Source organism: Scyliorhinus canicula, chromosome 5 (genome assembly GCF_902713615.1).
Source record: "Scyliorhinus canicula chromosome 5, sScyCan1.1, whole genome shotgun sequence".
Taxonomy (NCBI): domain Eukaryota; kingdom Metazoa; phylum Chordata; class Chondrichthyes; order Carcharhiniformes; family Scyliorhinidae; genus Scyliorhinus; species Scyliorhinus canicula.
The window spans coordinates 12,762,418-12,780,485 of NC_052150.1; the positions used below are offsets into that span (position 1 = coordinate 12,762,418).

The window sequence follows — 18,068 nt, forward strand, 5'->3', positions numbered from 1 at the left end:
GGGCTTTTCTCATTAGAACAGAGAAGGATGAAGGGCGACTTGATAGAGGTTTATAAGATGATCAGGGAAATAGATAGAGTAGACAGTCAGAGACTTTTACCCCAGGTGGAACAACCATTACAAGGGGACATAAATTTAAGGTGAATGGTGGAAGATATAGGGGGGATGTCAGAGGTAGGTTGTTTACCCGGAGAGTAGTGGGAGCATGGAATGCACTGCCTGTGGAAGTAGTTGAGTTGGAAACATTAGGGGCCTTCAAGCGGCTATTGGATAGGTACATGGATTACAGTAGAATGCTGGGGTGTAGACTGATTTGTTCTTAATCTAGGACAAAAGGTCGGCACAACATCGTGGGCCGAAGGGCCTGTTCTGTGCTGTATTTTCTATGTTCTATGTGGAATTCTCTACCACAGAAGGCTATAGAGGCCATCGCACTGAATATACTTAAGAAAGAAACAGATATATTTCTCGACTGTAAGGGTGTCATGTGGTAGGGGGAGAGCACTGGAGTATGGCATTGAGACAGACGATTAGCCATGATCATGTGAATTGCGGAACAGACTCGAAGAGCCGAATGGCTTGCTCCTGCTCCTATGTTTCAAGTATTCCCATACACACTCCAGAAGCGAAATGGAACATACTTCGAGACACCATCTACAATACCACACTCTCAAAATATGGGAAGCAGAAAAATGCCTGACTGGTTCAAGGCTAACATCACTGTGATGGAATCTGACAATATAGGCAGATAGCTGAAATCCAATCAAGAAAATGCCATAATAAAATTGTTAAGTTACAATGGACCCATCTTGAGAGGGGATAATGTAATTTAGAGGTTAAAAATCAAGGTTCCAAGAGATAGTTTTGCTAGCCATGTATTGAAAGCTCCTGAGGCAGGATTTCAGAAGAAACTGCCGTCAGCAAAGGAATTCGAGAGGATTACACTTCTCCATTTTCACCATCTATACGAAGTTGCAAAAAGTCATTGTCTTAAAAGTTTTAAAGTGCACCTCTTTCTTTTAATAAGCTTTTTGTAAAATGTATTATCCAGAGTTCTGCTTTTTCCTCAAATAGCTAAAGTCTTGTCTGAACCAAAGTGAATTTACTAAGTGGCAAATTGAGGTAGTTGAAATCAATTAAGATACAGAGACCAAGATCATTTAACATAAATCTTACCAAATATCCTATAATGGATACTTTGCAAGCTCTATAGGATCTGAAAAACACACCTGTGAGTCTAAGAAATTTGTGTACCTGATAGTAAAAGAATCTGCTCTGCACGAGTTAATAGGGGTTCGCCGTGATAACAAATCATATTTCATAACTGCAAACATCCCAATCAACTTCTGTCTTTTCTCTACCTTGTGGAAGAGTCTCAACTTCAAATTCATTGGGTTTGAAGCAATTTATTCTTGAGTATCAGTGGGAGGGCAAATTCCTAATTCTTAGTTCCTAACATAAGCAGACAGATTTCCAAGTGGCTTTTAAAACAAATAGAACTGGATTTGTTGAAGCATTTCCTTAATCCAATTGTATTTCTTAATCCTCATGGAAGGAAAGAGAAAATCACTAAGAAAACTCCAGTTAGTTTAGCGAGAAAACATTATATAAAAGCAAACTTTGCTCTGGTTACCTTAGGGTTATCCATGATGGGGGTCACTGTAAGATCAGCCTCAGTGTATATCAGGCCTTTTATTTTAGAATCCATATCCTGTTGGTTGGCAAAAAAAAGATACAAGAGTCATATTGCCACATATGAAAAGAGATTATATATTAATAATAATTAATCCACAACCTGACAATAACTATTAACATATTAAAATGCTGCATCCGCATGCACATCCTATCAAAGTTTCCATGATAAATTTCTGCATCCACATTTATCATCAAAACGTCTGTAGTTACAATTGCGTCCAGTGGCTGTAATTAAGCATGACAAGGTCACATAGGCAGTTTCCTTTATAAACATGGACGTGGGATTTTAGAATCACAGCATGATACAGCTCAAAAGGAGGCCATTTGGTCCATCCTGCCGCTGCCAGCTCTTTAGAAGAGCTGTGCAATTAATCCCACTTCCCTGTTCTTTCTCCATTGCCCTGTAAATTGTACCCCTGCAACAATTTATCGAATTAGCTTTTGCGTGTTATTATTGAATCTCTTTCCACCACCTTTTCAGGCCGTGTTTCAGATCACAACAACTCGCTGTGTAAAAAACGTTTTCTTCCTGTCCCCGCTCTTCTTCTGCCAATCACCACAAATCTGTGCCTTCCGTTTACCTGCTCTTCAGACACTGGAAAAGTTCTCATTTACTCTATCAAAACCCATCATGATTTTCAACGCCTCTATTAAATTGCCTCATAACTTACCCTGCGTAACTCCAATCTTTCCAGCCTCTGTGTAACTCTGTCTCACATTCCCAGTGCCATTCTATTTTAAGTACTGCATCAGTTGGAAAGGAGGTCTCGTGGCGCAGTGGGTAACAACCCTGCCTCTGAGCCAGAAGCTCAGTGTTTGGAGGTCCACCCGAGGACCTGACGGCCAAGGAAGGTGCATTTCTAACGTGGCCAAATAGGTTTGAGTAACAACTTGCAAATCCTTCCAACACACAAAACGTATGACTGAGGACTGAATAATGTCTGTTCCTCTTCGGTCCGTTGTCCCTTAGCTTTTCACCTTACTTCTCCTAAAAACTACATTTGAGGTTACATTCTTTTTGAGGAGGAGAGGTTGGGTCAGGGAACTTCCTGACCCGGCAGGCTTATTCCACCCCCCCCACCCCACCTGCCATATCTTCATCCCAGAGTGGTCCGGGCAGGATGGAATTGGGAATGCTGACTCCGGAGGGAATTCAGAGTGAGCCACAGACCCGGGCAAGTTCCGATGAGGCCTGGTTAGAAGGCAAAACACAAGGATTGTGGAGCTTTGAGTAAATGCAACTAAGGTTTTTACAAAGTCAAAAATTGGAAATCTACTAATATCATGTGCATGCTGCATCCTAGAGAAAATGTTATGCAAAAATGTGCCATTTTAACGGAATTCATTCCAGCATCATTTTAGGTCACATTTATGCTTTGAAGATTTTGAAAGTAAAACTGCAACATCACATGACCTTTTCAGTGTACGCCTGAAGAAATTTGCTCTTGTACTTGGAGTCTACTTCACTGACAGAGGTATAACCAAAAATGCGGATCAACAGTTGGGTTACTGAACATCATCCCCTGCCCACAATTACCTTCTGCGCATTCAAATTCTATTAATCATATCCCACTCTCCACTGAATCTCACTTATCCATCAACTGACCGTTCTACCTGTTCCCGATTCACCTCTTAATTTAAAATTTGGAATCTGGCCTTGAGCATTTCTCACTCATCTCACCCTAGCATTGGTGCTGCACTTTCAGCTGCCCAGGCACCATGCACTGGAATTAGCGACATAAACTCCTCCCCTTATCAAATGACCCCCCAGACCCCTCCACCCTCGCCATAGAACTCACCTCTGTCAGTCAGCCTTACCAATATTTTCCCTCTTAGGTTTGATGTAGGAATAGATGGGTATTTTTCATAGTGGCAGGCAGTGACAAGTGGAGCCCCACAGCGATCAGTACTTGGGCCCCAGCCATTCACAATATACATCAATGATGTGGATGAAGGAACCAAAAGTTGATGACACAAAACTTGGTGGGAATGTGATTGGTGAGGAGGATGTTAAGAGGCATCAAGATGATTTAGATAAGTGAAGTGAGTGAGTTAATACATGGAAGACATAGCACAATGTGGATAAATGTGAATTTATCCACTTTGGATAGAGAAACAGAATGGCAAAGTATTATTTAAATGGTGATAGATTGTGAAATGCTGATGTACAAAGGAATCTGGATGTTCAGCCACTGAAAGCAAGCATACAGATACGACAAGGAGTTTGGAAAGCAAATGGTTTACTGGCCTTCATTGTAAGAAGATTTGAGTACAGGAACACTGCAGCAGCACAGGGCCTTGGTGATACCACACCTGGAGTATTGTGTGCAGTTTTAGTCTTCTTAACTAAGAAATATACTTGCGATAGGATGGCACGGTGGCGCAATGGTTAGCACTGTTGCTTCACAGCTCTAGGGACCCAGGTCCGATTCCGGCCTTGCGTGACTGTCTGTGTGGAGTTTGCACGTTCTCCCTGTGTTTGCGTGAATTTCCTCCCGGTGCTCCGGTTTCCTCCCACAGTCCAAAGTTGTGTAGGTGAGGTGGATTGCCCATGATCAATGCGTGAGATTATCGGGATAGGGCAGGGTAGTGGGCCTATGTAGGGTACTCTTTCGGAGAGTCGGTGCAGATGTGATGGGCCAAATGGCCTCCTTCTGCACTGTAGTGATTCTATTTCGTGCAGCCAAGGTTCACCACACTGTTTCCTGGGATGGCAGGATTGTTGTATGAGGAGAGATTGGGTCGACGAGGCCTGTATTCACTGAATTTTAAAAGTATGAGAGGGGATCTCACTGAAATGTATAAAATTCTGACAAGACTTGAAGTAGGCAAGTTGTTTCCTCTGGCTTGGGGAGTCCAGAACAAGGGGTCACAGTCTCAGGATACGGGGTAGGCCATATAGGACTGAGATGCTTCTTCATTCAGAGCGTGGTCAATCTGTGGCATTCTCTGCCACTGAAGGCTGTCGAGGCAAATTGTCCGCCTGCGTTGTGGCCAGCACATCCCCCCCCCAGTCCGAGGGAATAGCAAGAGAGCCCTTAAATTGGGGGGTTTGTGTTTGGCGCCGAACAGAGTGCAAAGCTCCTGGCCCGCAGTACGCACCCCCCCCCCCCTCGACGCGGCTGTTCAAGGGGCTGGTTTAGCTCACTCAGCTAAATCGCTGGCTTTTAAAGCAGACCAAGCAGGCCAGCAGCACAGTTCGATTCCCGTACCAGCCTCCCCGGACAGGCGCCGGAATGTGGCGACTAGGGGCTTTTCACAGTAACTTCATTGAAGCCTACTCGTGACAATAAAGCGATTTTCATTTTTCATTTTCAATTGCACCCATAGAATTGAAGCTTTAATTGCACTTATTTATTCCCTTCCTTTCCCTCCCTCTTAAAGTTCCCTGTTCGGATTCACATTTCCTCTTTCAGTGGGCAGAACATAATTCAGCATCCAAAATTCAATTACAATCCTTTCAGCCAGGAGCTGCTTTTGACTGGGCATGGGAAAGAACTCAAATTTCTCCATTCATTCAAATAACCCCAGACAAGAGAGACAAATATCAGTCTAAGGAAAACCCATAGTGCAAAGCCCCATTCGCAGTCAATGTGATATTACGGTGCTAGGCATGGCTCAATTGGCTCTCAATCAGAAGGTTTTAAATTCAAGCTCATCTGTCCTCACGGTTGGATGCAAAATCTACCATGGAAAGTCCTGACAAACTGGAACTCCCTACAGCACAGTGAGTGTACGCACAGTTACACAGACTACAGTGGTTCAAGGAGAAGGCTCACCATCACTGTCTCGAGGACAATTAGGGATGGGCAGCCCATTAACAATTTTAAAAAAAATTACTCTCTCCTCGTTCCGTGGTTGCTTGTGCAACCTTCCTATGCGCAAATCGGTTATTGCATTCTCCTACCTTACAGCAGTAACTCACTTCAAAAAGTATTTAATTGGCTGTGATACACTTTTCATGTCCTAAAGCATAGCTGCGATCTTTCTTATGATGTGCATCCTATTTTGGGATTCCAGCATTCTCACTGAACCTATTGTTTTTGCTTCCATTAATGAACACCACAAATTTACATTAAAAATATAGCAGCCACAACACCTTCCACCACCTGATTATAAAAATTAGATAAGTTGTTCCCATGTAAATCTCTGCATAACTGTTATTCTTCAAGCATAAGCTCTTTGGCCTTTCAAGTACCTTCAATTAAAATAAACCGATGTGTATCTAAACACATAGCAGGTTACCAGGCAAATTAGCAGCTGTTATATTTATAAAGAATTCCCAATTTCTTTCCAATTTTTAAGTCTGGTCTGATGTGTGCCCTTCAACACAAAGTCAAATTCCCTGGCGGGCACCTTCACACTTTATTTTAATCCCAGTCTGACAGACTGAATAATCACATTACTCAATATAGTTCAATTGCAAATGCTTCAGGTCATGTTTTCTCCTTTGCCTCACGTGAAAATAATTCGATCAATAATTCATTTCTTTTTATTCGCGAGTTGGATTTTTTGGAATTATAACACACATACGAACATACAAATTAGGAGCAGGAGAAGGCCACTCGGCCCTTCAATCCTGCTGTGCCATTCAATAAGATCACGAACGATCTGATGTTAATTTGGTGCTGGAGTCCCAGCATTTGCCCGAACACTTCCCTCCTCAGATAACATTTTTGTTTAAAATTACAGATCAGTTCATTTCCTACTGTTTCTTTTCAATCCTCATTTCTGCACAATGGCTGTGACCCCTTTCCTTATTTTCTCCACTAAAATAAACACTTGCCTTCACCTAAACAGCCACTTTTGTGACAAGAAATTTATCGAGAGAATAGTACTGCCTTCACCCATTTTGAAAATTTACCATCCGCCTGTACTATTTATTATTTATATTTTGGTAAACAACAATATTCTTATGACTGTTTGTCTTGTGATAACCATGCAGGATTTGTAGGGAATGGAGTTGCAGAAGTCCAACACCTTGAAATTTGCCCTTCCAATTAATCATAAGGTGTCCAGGACAAGGCCAAGTGCTTTAAGGGGAAGAACACATAAAAGCCAATCCATGGCAATTCCTTCAGCAGTGCTAAGTACAAGGGACAGATTGCACATCCTTTCATGGCTCCAAGTGGCATGAGAGGGCTTGAAAGAGAGGAAGGTAAAAGACATGTTTTTGCACTGTGTGTGGTAGATTTTAACGGTCAAACCTGTTATGCTCTGTGTTATGGCCGCAGTATAGATGCACACAGGGTGTCTAGTTATTTGACTCGTAAGATAATTTATTAACAAGATCAACACGTGGAAAGAAAACTAACAAACTACAATACAAATGATAACTGATAATTGAATTCTCCTGGAGTTACTTCTGATGCAACTGTCCTCTAACACGACTCACTACCAACTGCCGGATCCCTCAAGTCACATGGTGGATCTCTATCGCCACCTGCTGGTCGGAGGTTGTACCGACAACTATATACATGTTAAAAAAAATTTAGAGTACCCAATTCATTTTTTCCAATTAAGGGGCAATTTAGTGTGGCCAATCCACCTAGCTCGCACATTTTTTCGGTTGTGGAGGCGAAACCCATGCAAACACAAGGAGAATGTGCAAACTCCACACGGACAGTAACCCACAGGCGGGATCGAATCTGGGACCTCGGCGGCATGAGGCCGCAGTGCTAACCCACTGCGCCACCGTGCTGCCTGACAACTATATACATTGATAGATCACTATATACATTAATGTGTACATCATATCACCACATTCCCCCTTCTTTTGAAAGTGTTATCATTTACAAATATAACTGTACTTCACAAAACATGATATGCACGATAACTTTAAACATGTACTGTATATAATTCACTACAAGTCCAGTCTGTCAGGTTTACAACGTAATCTGATTGATCTCCTGAGCACTGGCTGAGTGGGGATCGTGTTCCACCTTCATTTCTTGTTGGTGCTCCTGCTTGTTCTGTATTTATTGCTGCGAATATTTCTTTGATGGCCGGCTCTGATGTGTGGTCTGTATTCTCTCCAAATGTTTTGGGATTACATATCAACTCTTCTGACTCAAAATTAAGGGACGTTGAACTTCCAACAGTGTTCTTCGGTTTCTTCACAATACTGAGCCATTGTAGTAATGACGAGAAACCAATGCGGACCTGGCTGCCGCAGTACTTTTATAAGCTTCACCCATCTGTTTCCATCCTCCAATCTAACAGTGTGACCTGGATGCAGGGGCTGGAGCTTCCTTGCGGATCTATGATAGAACCCTTTCTGCCTCCTTTTTTGAAGAAGCAATCTCCGCTCCAGTCCTCGATCCAGTGCAAACAGACAAAAGAGCCAATGCACAGTGGTGAAGTCATCACATCTCCTTGGCAGAAGGTGGGCATGGATCTTTTTCACTTCAAAGGGAAAGACTACCCTTTGATCACTGATTACTTCTCAAATTACCCAGAGGTGGAACAGTTAGTGAACTCAACTTCTCGGTGTATTATCCAACATTCTAAGGAGATTTGGGTGAGTTGCAATGGACAGCAGGGTCGCTCGTAGCTGTCTATTCATTAGCAGCTGTGCTGGTGACAGCCCATTGACAAGTGGCACCGAATGATAGCTCAAAAGTGTTAGATACCCGCCCTTCCTGGCTGTCAATGGCTTTCTTTAGCAGCTGTTTGACAATGTGCATGCTCATAATTTTTGTAAGAGGGACCATTGTCGGCCATGACAGTGGTTGGTATCCCATGGCGGGAAAAATCCTCATTAGAAAGTTGTCCACCATGACTGCGATATCTTGGGGGATGCCTGGCTAATAAATTGTGTCCCTGGCCCTGCGCTTGTGCTTCGCAATACCGAGGTGCCACTCATGGAGCTTCTTGAGCATGAGTGGCCTCCAGGAATGTGGAATCACAATCCCGCGCTGTTGCAGTAGAAATACCAAGGTGCCATTCATGGAGCTTCTCGAGCATGAGCGTCCTCCAGGAATGTGGAATCACAATCCCGTGGTGTTGCAGTAGAAATCCATTCGCCTCGCTCAACTCTACCAGCACATTGAAGTAACCCGAGCAGGAACCCTTTGGCCATCCCTCACAGAGATGCTTGACTACTTTCTGTAGGACTATGTCCTTGGCTGTTCCTTCAGAGACTGGAAGAGACGGAGTGACGTGATCGACATGAACATGCTCGTCCTCATCAACCAGGTGTGCCTCTTTGATGCCAGTTGCTCAGGAAAGCGTGTCAGTGACAGTGAGGTGCTTGCCTGGTGTGTCAATGAGATCTAAATCGTAGTATGGAGTTCCATTATCAAGCGTTGGATTCACGGGGACATTTCGCACAAGTTCTTCCACACAATGGAGACGAGTGGCCTGTGGTCAGTCTCCACAAGAAACGTCGGAAGACCATACAGATAATTGTGAAACTTAAAAGAGTCATAGAATTTTTAAAGCGCAGAAAGAGACCCTTCAGTCCATCGTGTTTGTGCCAACCATCAAACACCTATTTAAAGTCTTTAAGATATTAACAGGAAAAGACAGGGTAGATTGAGCACGATCTAACCAAAAATAAACAAAGTCCATCTGTCTGTGGGGGCCAGTGCTAAAGGGCGCCCGGCTGGGGTCTCCTCGGCGAGGCCGGCGTGTCCTGGGGACCGGTTAGATCTGGCGTTGGCAGAGTTAAATCTGGGTCCTGCCCATTGTGGGCGGGATCCATATCACAACGTCTCTCGAGATCCCGTTAGATCACGCGAGGCATAACGGCCATTGGGAATCTTGGAAGAGGCCACTTGTGTTAAGTAATGGGTTAAGAGACATTGCAATTAGTTGTCTCATTTATGTTAAGTGTCCAATGATTGACACTGATATGTAAAGGGGCTTCAGGTGGCGTCTGGGTCTGGTGACGTGCAGAGTTTTGTGCAGAGTCACTTGGAACAAATAAAAGTGTGTTGGTGGAAAAAGGAGCTGAACTTTTGCCTCTTCATACCACAGCGTCTAATACGTCTAACACTTGCGGGATCCAGCGTCCTGTCCCGATTCTGTTGTGATGCCGCCGGTAAATCGCGCCCAAACTATTTCCACTGGTTGGAGAGCCTAAAACTAGGGGGCATCATCTAAAAATTAGGGCTCGAAACTTCAGGACAGACGTTAGAAGCACCTCTTCACACAAAGGGTGGTCGAGGTTTGGAACTCTCTCCCACACACAGCAGCTGAGGCTGGAACAGTTGTTAATTTTAAATTGGAGATAGACAGATTTTTGTCAAACAAATATATTAAGGGATGTGGGCCAAAGGCAGATATATGGAATTAGGCCACAGATCAGCCACGGTCTCATTGAATGATGGGACAGGCTCGAGGGGCTGAATGGCCTACTCCTGTTCCTATGTTTCTGTTCTAATCCCATTTTCCAGCACTTGGCCCGGCAGCCTTGTATGCCAGGACATTTCAAATGCTCATCTAAATGCTTCTTAAATGTTGTAAGTGTTCCCTTTCCAAGAGGTTCAATGCAGAGTTCAGAATTTACAGAATTTGCATTGTGTTTTGTGTAAAGCAGATTTGCTCACATGCCAGGAAGGACTGTTCATGCTACTGAACGCCAATGTAAACAGCCCATCACAGTACGCAGCCAGTGTCGGGCTGTGCTGATGAGCTCATAGTGCTGTCATTTACATCGTTGAGCTTCCCCAGAGACTTTTACGTTGATGATTATATTGTTTTCTCACGGTATTGAGGCGCATGGCAGCAATGACTCAGAAGTAATAGTGTAAAAGCACTGCTGAGGAAGCAATCATTCCAACAGATTCTATGTTTCCATGTTCACAGGACAGAGCCTCTTCTGGGAAAACTTCAAAATGTGGTTATCTGAATCTTGTCAAAAATGATCCAAACATGCTTTTCAATTGGACTGAGGAACTGTCCTTGAACATTCCTTGTTCTACATCTTTACACAAGAGAAACCACAAATAACTGGCAGAAAAGTGGGTGTGCCAATGTCCAATATTTTCACCACGTTAATGTCGGTTCAATCAATGTAGTGCAAATACGAATCAAAGGCTCAGTCACATAAATTACCCTTGGCCCGAACAACAGCACTTGCATAAACATCCCTGACCTTTGTTTTGTGCCTTCCCAAAGACAGTCAAGAGGTAGGAACTCTTAGGGAATCAGCAAGGGTCAAACTTGCATTTTCAAGCATAACTAAAAACATATCACAGCTTTAAATTGAGGGGGGATAGATATAGGGTCAGATGTCAGAGGTAGCTTCTTTACTCAGAGAGTAGTAGGGGCATGGAATGCCCTGCATGCAACAGTAGTGGACTCGCCAACATTAAGGGCATTTAAATGGTCTTTGGATAAACATATGGACGATAATGGAATAGTGTAGATGGGCTTTGGAATGGTTTCACAGGTCGGCGCAACATTGAGGGTCGAAGGGCCTGTACTGCGCTGTAATGTTCTATAACCACACATTTAAACTTCAAAAACTTTGTTTTCCACAACCAATAAGTGAAGATTGCTAATCCATTGTGCCATGCATGCGTGGGTTTGAATCCCACCCTCGTCGCCAGTGAAGAATCCAGCGGAAAAGGCAGCGAAACGCACAGGAGAGGAATGAACAAAGATTTATCACAGTATACACAAAATCACAAAGATACAATTCATCTCCCTGAAGGACCACCCTCCTCGACCTGAACCCAGGTCAGAGTTCATCTCTGAGGTGTATGGGGGGAATCGTCCAGAGCACCGTCCTTGGCTCCCAAGGGGGTCGAAACACCGTACACCATGTGAAGTAAGAATAAAATACAATGGTTAGACTAGAGCCTTCACCAAAACATGTCCTTATTCATGTTGCAAAATGATGGGAGGAAAAAATAAACTTTCCACTTTCTTACATTTTACTGGCTGAATAATCAGAAAGATGTCTCTCCCAAGTTTCGGCCAAAAGGAACATTCAGTCTGAATGAATTTTGAACAGTAACTGTAATGTACACCACAAGAGGGCAGAGTGGAGCTGTCAAGCAGCAACTGTTTAAAACAAGTCAAAGGGATGGGGGGGGGGGGGGGGGGGGGGGGGGAGATAATTTCCTACAAAGCCCACATGGAAAGGACTGAGAAGGTGGAGCGGCAGAGGCTGCTGGACTCTATCCTTGAGGTGGACCATCAGTACCATCAGGCAGCAGGGTAGCATGGTGGTTAGCATAAATGCTTCACAGCTCCAGGGTCCCAGGTTCGATTCCCGGCTGGGTCACTGTCTGTGTGGAGTCTGCACGTCCTCCCCCTGTGTGCGTGGGTTTCCTCCGGGTGCTCCGGTTTCCTCCCACAGTCCAAAGATGTGCGGGTTAGGTGGATTGGCCATGCTAAATTGCCCGTAGTGTCCTAATAAAAGTAAGGTTAAGGGGGAGGTTGTTGGGTTACGGGTATAGGGTGGATACGTGGGTTTGAGTAGGGTGATCATGGCTCGGCACAACTTTGAGGGCCGAAGGGCCTGTTCTGTGCTGTACTGTTCTATGTTCTATGTACTCGCTTGCCCCAGCTTGGAGTTGCTGACAAGGAGGAAGAAGTTGAAGACACAATTTGATTTACTATCAAAGGCTAAGGCAGTGGGCCAGCTGCGACGTTCAAGGGGGGTATTTTATGAACATGGGGAGAAGGCCAGTCGCTTTTTAGCTAATCAGCTGAGGTGGGCGTAAATCAGGGAGGGGTGGAGCTTTAGGTGTCCTTGTACGCAGATGATCTGCTTTTTTAAATATTATGGACCCAGTATCCACTTTGGATTAGATAATGAAGTTACTAAGGAGTTTTGGGTCCTTGCCTGGGTCTAAGTTGAATTTGGATAAGAGCGAATGTTTTGTAGTTAATCTTCAGGTAGTTACAGCCAGATCCTGTCAGCGGAGTCAGCTCTGTTGGATGAGGTAAATGTGAATTGAGAGGATAAACTGGGTCCTGTTCTGGATGGTAAGGCCCTTCGCAGGGTCAGATCCATGTCCTCTTGCGCTCACCTTCAGTTCAAGGTGGTGCACAGTGCTCATTTGACAAAGGCGAGGATGAGCTGGCTATGAACAGATCTTAGAACAAGTTGGTGAACGGCTTCCACCTCTTCTGACCCCCAGATGCCAAATGTTATTTTCTCCAGCCTGAGAAATTCCGCCAGGTTGTGCAGCCAGTCTGCAGCTTTAGGGGGTGCTGCCGGTCGCCAGCTGAACAGAATTCTCTGGCGGGCGATCAGGGAGGCAAACGCTGGGACGTCAGCTCCTTTCTCCATTAAGAGTTCTGGCTGATCTGAAAGTCCGAAGGCCACCACTTTTGGGCTTGGCTCCACCTTTATCCCCACAACCCTGGACATTGCCTCAAAGAAGGTCACCCAGTACCCGACAAGGCTAGGGCAAGCCCAGAATTTGTGGGTGTGGTTGGCCAGGCCTCTCTGGCACAGTTCACACTTGTCCTCCATCTCCGAAAATAACCCACTCATTCGGGTTCTGGTTAGTATGCTCTGTGCACCACCTTTAGCTGCATTAGGCTCAGCCCTGAGCACGTGGAGGTGAAGTTTGCTCTGTGTAGTGTTCCTCCTCCCATTTTTACCTTGTCTCATCAGGGGGGAGCATACCTCCTCCAACAATTACCTGTACAGAGTCCGCACAGTTTCCCTTCTCTAGGTTGCCCACGTCCAGCTACTAACAAGTGTCCTGGTATCTGAGGGCACGTCATTGTTTCCTTCTGTCCCCCTTGGTCCGTAACCATCTCATCGCTGTTAATGCTGTCCTCTTACTGAGCAGAATGGCCACTCCCCTAGCCATCGTCCCTTAGCCCACGACTGGACACGGATCCACACACGGAACCTGACGAGTCTGGTGGAGGAAGTCAAAAGAAACCTGCAGGGGTGGGGCTCGCTCCCACTCTCTCTCGCTGGGAGAATACAGAAGATCAGAATGAACACACAGCCCAGGTTCCTCTTCCTGTTTAAATCCCATTCGATCTATATCCCCAAGTCCTTTTCAACAAAGTCGACAAACTAATCATGGCATTTGTGTGTGTGTGTGTGTGTGTGTGTGTGGGGGGGGGGGGGGGGGGGGGGGGGGGGGGGGGGATACTGCTGAGTTGTTTTCACATTCAATATAAATCATGCCATGTCTGCTGAGTTCTTGGCAATCAAAGCAACTATGTGATCAAAGTCTCCAACAGGCCTTATTAATGAAGTTTCAACGGTAAGTGAACATTGCGAGTACAACTGATTCTGACATTTAATTTCATTCTGTTTCTGGCTTCAAATTAGCTACTGCATATCAACAACTGTACAAAACAAACTCGAAGAAAATGATTTAATTATGTCCTTTGCAGTTTTTCGCTAATTTGAAAAGTTTAATGGACATGTGAATGATTAGAGGCAGAGCTGTAAACATATACAGCCATGCACCAGTCAAACCGATATTAAAGTCAATCCTGCAACATTGATTAAAATTGGCACATTTGCCACCCTATAAAAGACCCATTATATTAAGCTGCTGACTGTTTTCTGGGGGCTTCTACTTTTCTAGTGAAACAAAAACAGTGTGATGTACTATGGTGATTAGATGCAGGATTCACACAGGAACTATGGTGAAACCAGAGCTAAGGTCATAAATATAAGACAGTCATTCATATCCAATAGGGAATTCAGGGGAAACCTCTTTACCCTGAGAGTGGTTGGAATGTAGAGCTCATCACCACATGAAGCAGTTAAGACCAAGATAGGTGTAATTGAGGGAAAGTGAGATTAACACATGAGGGAAAAAGGACCAGAAGGATATGTTGATGGAGTTAGTTACATGAAGAAGAGTGCAAGAAGCTTGTGCAGAGCATAATAATAAAAATGGTCTTCATTGTCTCAAGTAGGCTTACATTAATATTGCAATGAGGTCACTGTGAAAATCTCCCAGTCGCCACATTCCGGCGCCTGTTCGGGTACACTGAGGGTGAATTAAGAATGTCCAAATTACCTAATAGCACGTCTTTCGGGACTTGTGGGAGGAAACCGGAACACCCGGAGGAAACCCACGCAGACACGGGGAGAACATGCAGACTCCGCACAGACAGTGACCCAAGCTGGGACTCAAACCTGGGACCCTGGCACTGTGAAGCCATAGTACTAACCACTATGCTACCGTGTTGCCCAACAATATGGACATATTGGTCAGCATGGCTTGTTTCTGTGCCGTAAATACTTCATAATATCTCCAATGCTGGGGCTTGTTTAGCACACTGGGCTAAATCGCTGGCTTTTAAAGCAGACCAAGGCAGGCCAGCAGCACGGTTCGATTCCCGTACCAGCCTCCCCGAACAGGCACCGGAATGTGGCGACTAGGGGCTTTTCACAGTAACTTCATTTGAAGCCTGTAAAAGACCCATTATATAAGCGATTTTCATTTTTCAATGCTTTGTAAAAATTACTTTATTCCAGATAGCTCAAGCTTGTAAGAGTTTGCATGGATCATATTCAAACCCTCCCAAGTTCTGAAGAGTATTCAGAGAAGATGTGTGATAGAACATAGAACATACAGTGCAGAAGGCGGCCATTCGGCCCATCGAGTCTGCACCGACCCACTTAAGCCCCCACTTCCACCCTATCCCCGTAACCCAACAACCCCACCTAAGCCTTTTGGTCACAAAGGGCAATTTAGCATGGTAATCCACCTAACCTGCATGTCTTTGGACTGTGGGAGGAAACCGGAGCACCCGGAGGAAACCCACGCAGACACAGGGAGAACGTGCAGACTCCGCACAGACAGTGACCCAGCAAGGAATCGAACCTGGGACCGTGGCGCTGTGAAGCCATAGTGCTAGCCACTTGTGCTACCAATGGCTCTGACGGAACTGTGGTTTCAAACTCAAAGACAGAATGGATAAAATGACACTCGCAGTGACTCTGCTCAATAGGTCAATGAGTAGCTGTGTAACAGCAACAAATAAAGTCCACAGTCTGTTTCCCAATCTGGCAGTAGCAGATGTGTATACAGGAGGTGGAGGGAAGTGGGGCTGGTCAAGGTGAGGGATTTGTATTTGGAGGACGGGTTCGCCAGTCTGGAGGAGCTAAGGGAGAGGGTAGAGCTGCCGAGGAGTAGTCAGTTCAGGTATCTACAGGTTAGGGACTTTGCACGAAAGGTCTGATTGCCGAGATACACCCTGCTGGAGCGACTGCTGCTTCCGGATGTGGAAGGGGAGGGAAGAATTGGGGATGTATATAAGTGGTTGGGGGAGCAGGGAGGCGAGCGGGTGGTGAAGATCAAGGAGAAATGGGAAGCGGAGTTAGGAATGGAGATCAATTGGGGAGTATGGAGTGAGGCACTGCGTAGGGTATACGGGACCTCCTCTTGTGCAAGGATAAGCCTGATACAGTTCAAGGTGGTGCACAGGGTGCATATGACTCGGGCGAGAATGAGTGGGTTCTTTCAGGGAGTAGCAGATGAGTGCGAGAGATGTGGACTGGGGCCAGCGAATCATGTGCACATGTTTTGGGGTTGTGAAAAATTGGGAAGATTCTGGGCGGGAGTGTTCGCGGTCTGAGCCAGGATAATGGACGAGGGAGTGGACCTGGACCCTTTGGTGGCGATATTTGGGGTTTCAGAGAAGCCGGAGCTCATGGAGAGGAGGAAGGCCGATGTCATGGCCTTCACCTCTCTGATTGCACGGCGATGAATTTTGCGGGAGTGGCAGTCGGCATCGCCACCGGGGGTAGCAGCATGGTTGGGTTACCTGTATGACTTCCTGCAGTTAGAGAAGATAAAGTATGAGTTAAGGGGCTCAGCAGGGGAGTTCGAGAGGAGGTGGAGGATGTTTGTGACCGTGTTTGAGGAGCTGTTCGTCGCGGGGGGGGGGGGGTGAAAAAGGAGGAAAATTTGATTGTTGGGAAGAACGTTTCCCGGGGTGTTTATTTGCTGTAACCTACTTTAATACAAGTTTGAAGAAAATGCATTTAAAAATAAATAAATAAATCCATCCCCCCCCCCCCAAATGACCTTTCGGGGATGTAACCAACACTGATGTTGGGGTGAGAAAAGGGGAAATAACACAAGAAATACTGAAAAATAAATATATAAAAGTAAACAAGTCTCTGAACAAGAATGCACAGGTCGGTTTCCACACATTCCTTTCCTTCAGAGGACCGAGGGAGGGAAATCATGCAGCCACAATGTTCTTTATTACTTGAAGGTTTCACAACCTCCAGAACAGCCACATTTGATTGTGCTACAATTCATGTACGGGCAAGGTCCCTGGTTCAGCTCCTGAAAGATATTTCTGACAATAAAAGGACAATTAGGTAGAGGGCAGCAACCTCATCTTCTCAAATCCACATTCTGACCACGATTCACTTCTTGCCCTTGCCTCCCTCTCCCAATACTTATACAGAAATTTGCATTGCCAATTGCAGCTGATGAACTTGCAAAATATTTTTAAACAAGTAGCTTTTAAAAGTCCTCTCTCTCTGGTAACGGCCCAAAACCCAGAAACGTGCCAAACCCCCCCTCCGCTAAGAACAAAGATTCTGAAAATAGGACAAAAGGTTTTGGCTCGCTAGGAAGTATAAACGTAAACATTAGCAAGGGTATTCCACAATTTAATGTACCTGTGGTGAAACAGGAAAGTCTTTTGGTGGAGCACTCTGAATTATACTGCTGCTCTGGCTCACAATCGAACTGGTTCGTGGTGTTGGATGAGAGCTGTTTCAAATAAAAGGAAGGCATGAGCTGGGAACGATTCTTTTTTCCTTTTACACACTCTCAAAATAACCTCACATGGAAGCAAGAATAGTTTTAAAACAATAAACTGGTCAGAAAGAAAGCACAGTACATAGTTCAATAATCATGCCTCCACTGCTCTCTGGGGAAGAAATTTCCAAATTAACAACACTAAAAGAAAAAATTATCCTCATTTCCATTTTAAATGGGAGACCACTTACTTTTAAACTGAGTTTCCTTGGGGACACATCCTCTAAGTACCTGGCTTATAAAGTACCCTCTGGATCTTGTGCGTGTCAATAAAACCACTTCTTATTCTTCTAAACTCCAAGCATACAGGCTCAACCTGTTCAACCTTTCCTCATAAGATGACCCCTTCATCCTAGCAATCAGTTCAGTGAACCTTCTTTCTCTGACCTGCCTAAAATGCAATTAGCCCTTTCTTAGGTGAGGAGACTAAGGCCGGGGTTCCCCGTTCCCCACTGCTACGAGACTGGAGCGTCCCCCGATAAACCACATCAAAAGGAGTTAAGTGTTTTCACTTCTTTTTCACAGCCAAAGGCACTTAGTCACTTTTGATGTGGTGGCAGCTGTCAATCTCAGCAAGTGTTTCTAAACATTGTGGTTAGCATCAGAGCAGGATACTTGAGATGCATTCAAGTGTGGAGGGAAAGA

At 44.9% G+C, this 18,068-nt stretch overlaps 1 protein-coding gene across 4 annotated transcripts in view; it reads right to left on the reverse strand.

Moving 5' to 3' along the window:
- Window positions 1-18,068, reverse strand: part of ulk4 (unc-51 like kinase 4) — a 513,024-nt gene that overhangs the window by 445,205 nt on the left and 49,751 nt on the right. For all 4 annotated transcript variants that reach the window (XM_038796599.1, XM_038796603.1, XM_038796600.1 and 1 more), the window contains 2 exons: window positions 17,282-17,375; window positions 1,634-1,711 (listed from right to left, as the gene is read on the reverse strand). In XM_038796599.1, coding sequence (XP_038652527.1) covers window positions 1,634-1,711; window positions 17,282-17,375 — 172 coding nt within the window. The remainder of the gene's footprint in view (window positions 1-1,633; window positions 1,712-17,281; window positions 17,376-18,068) is intronic.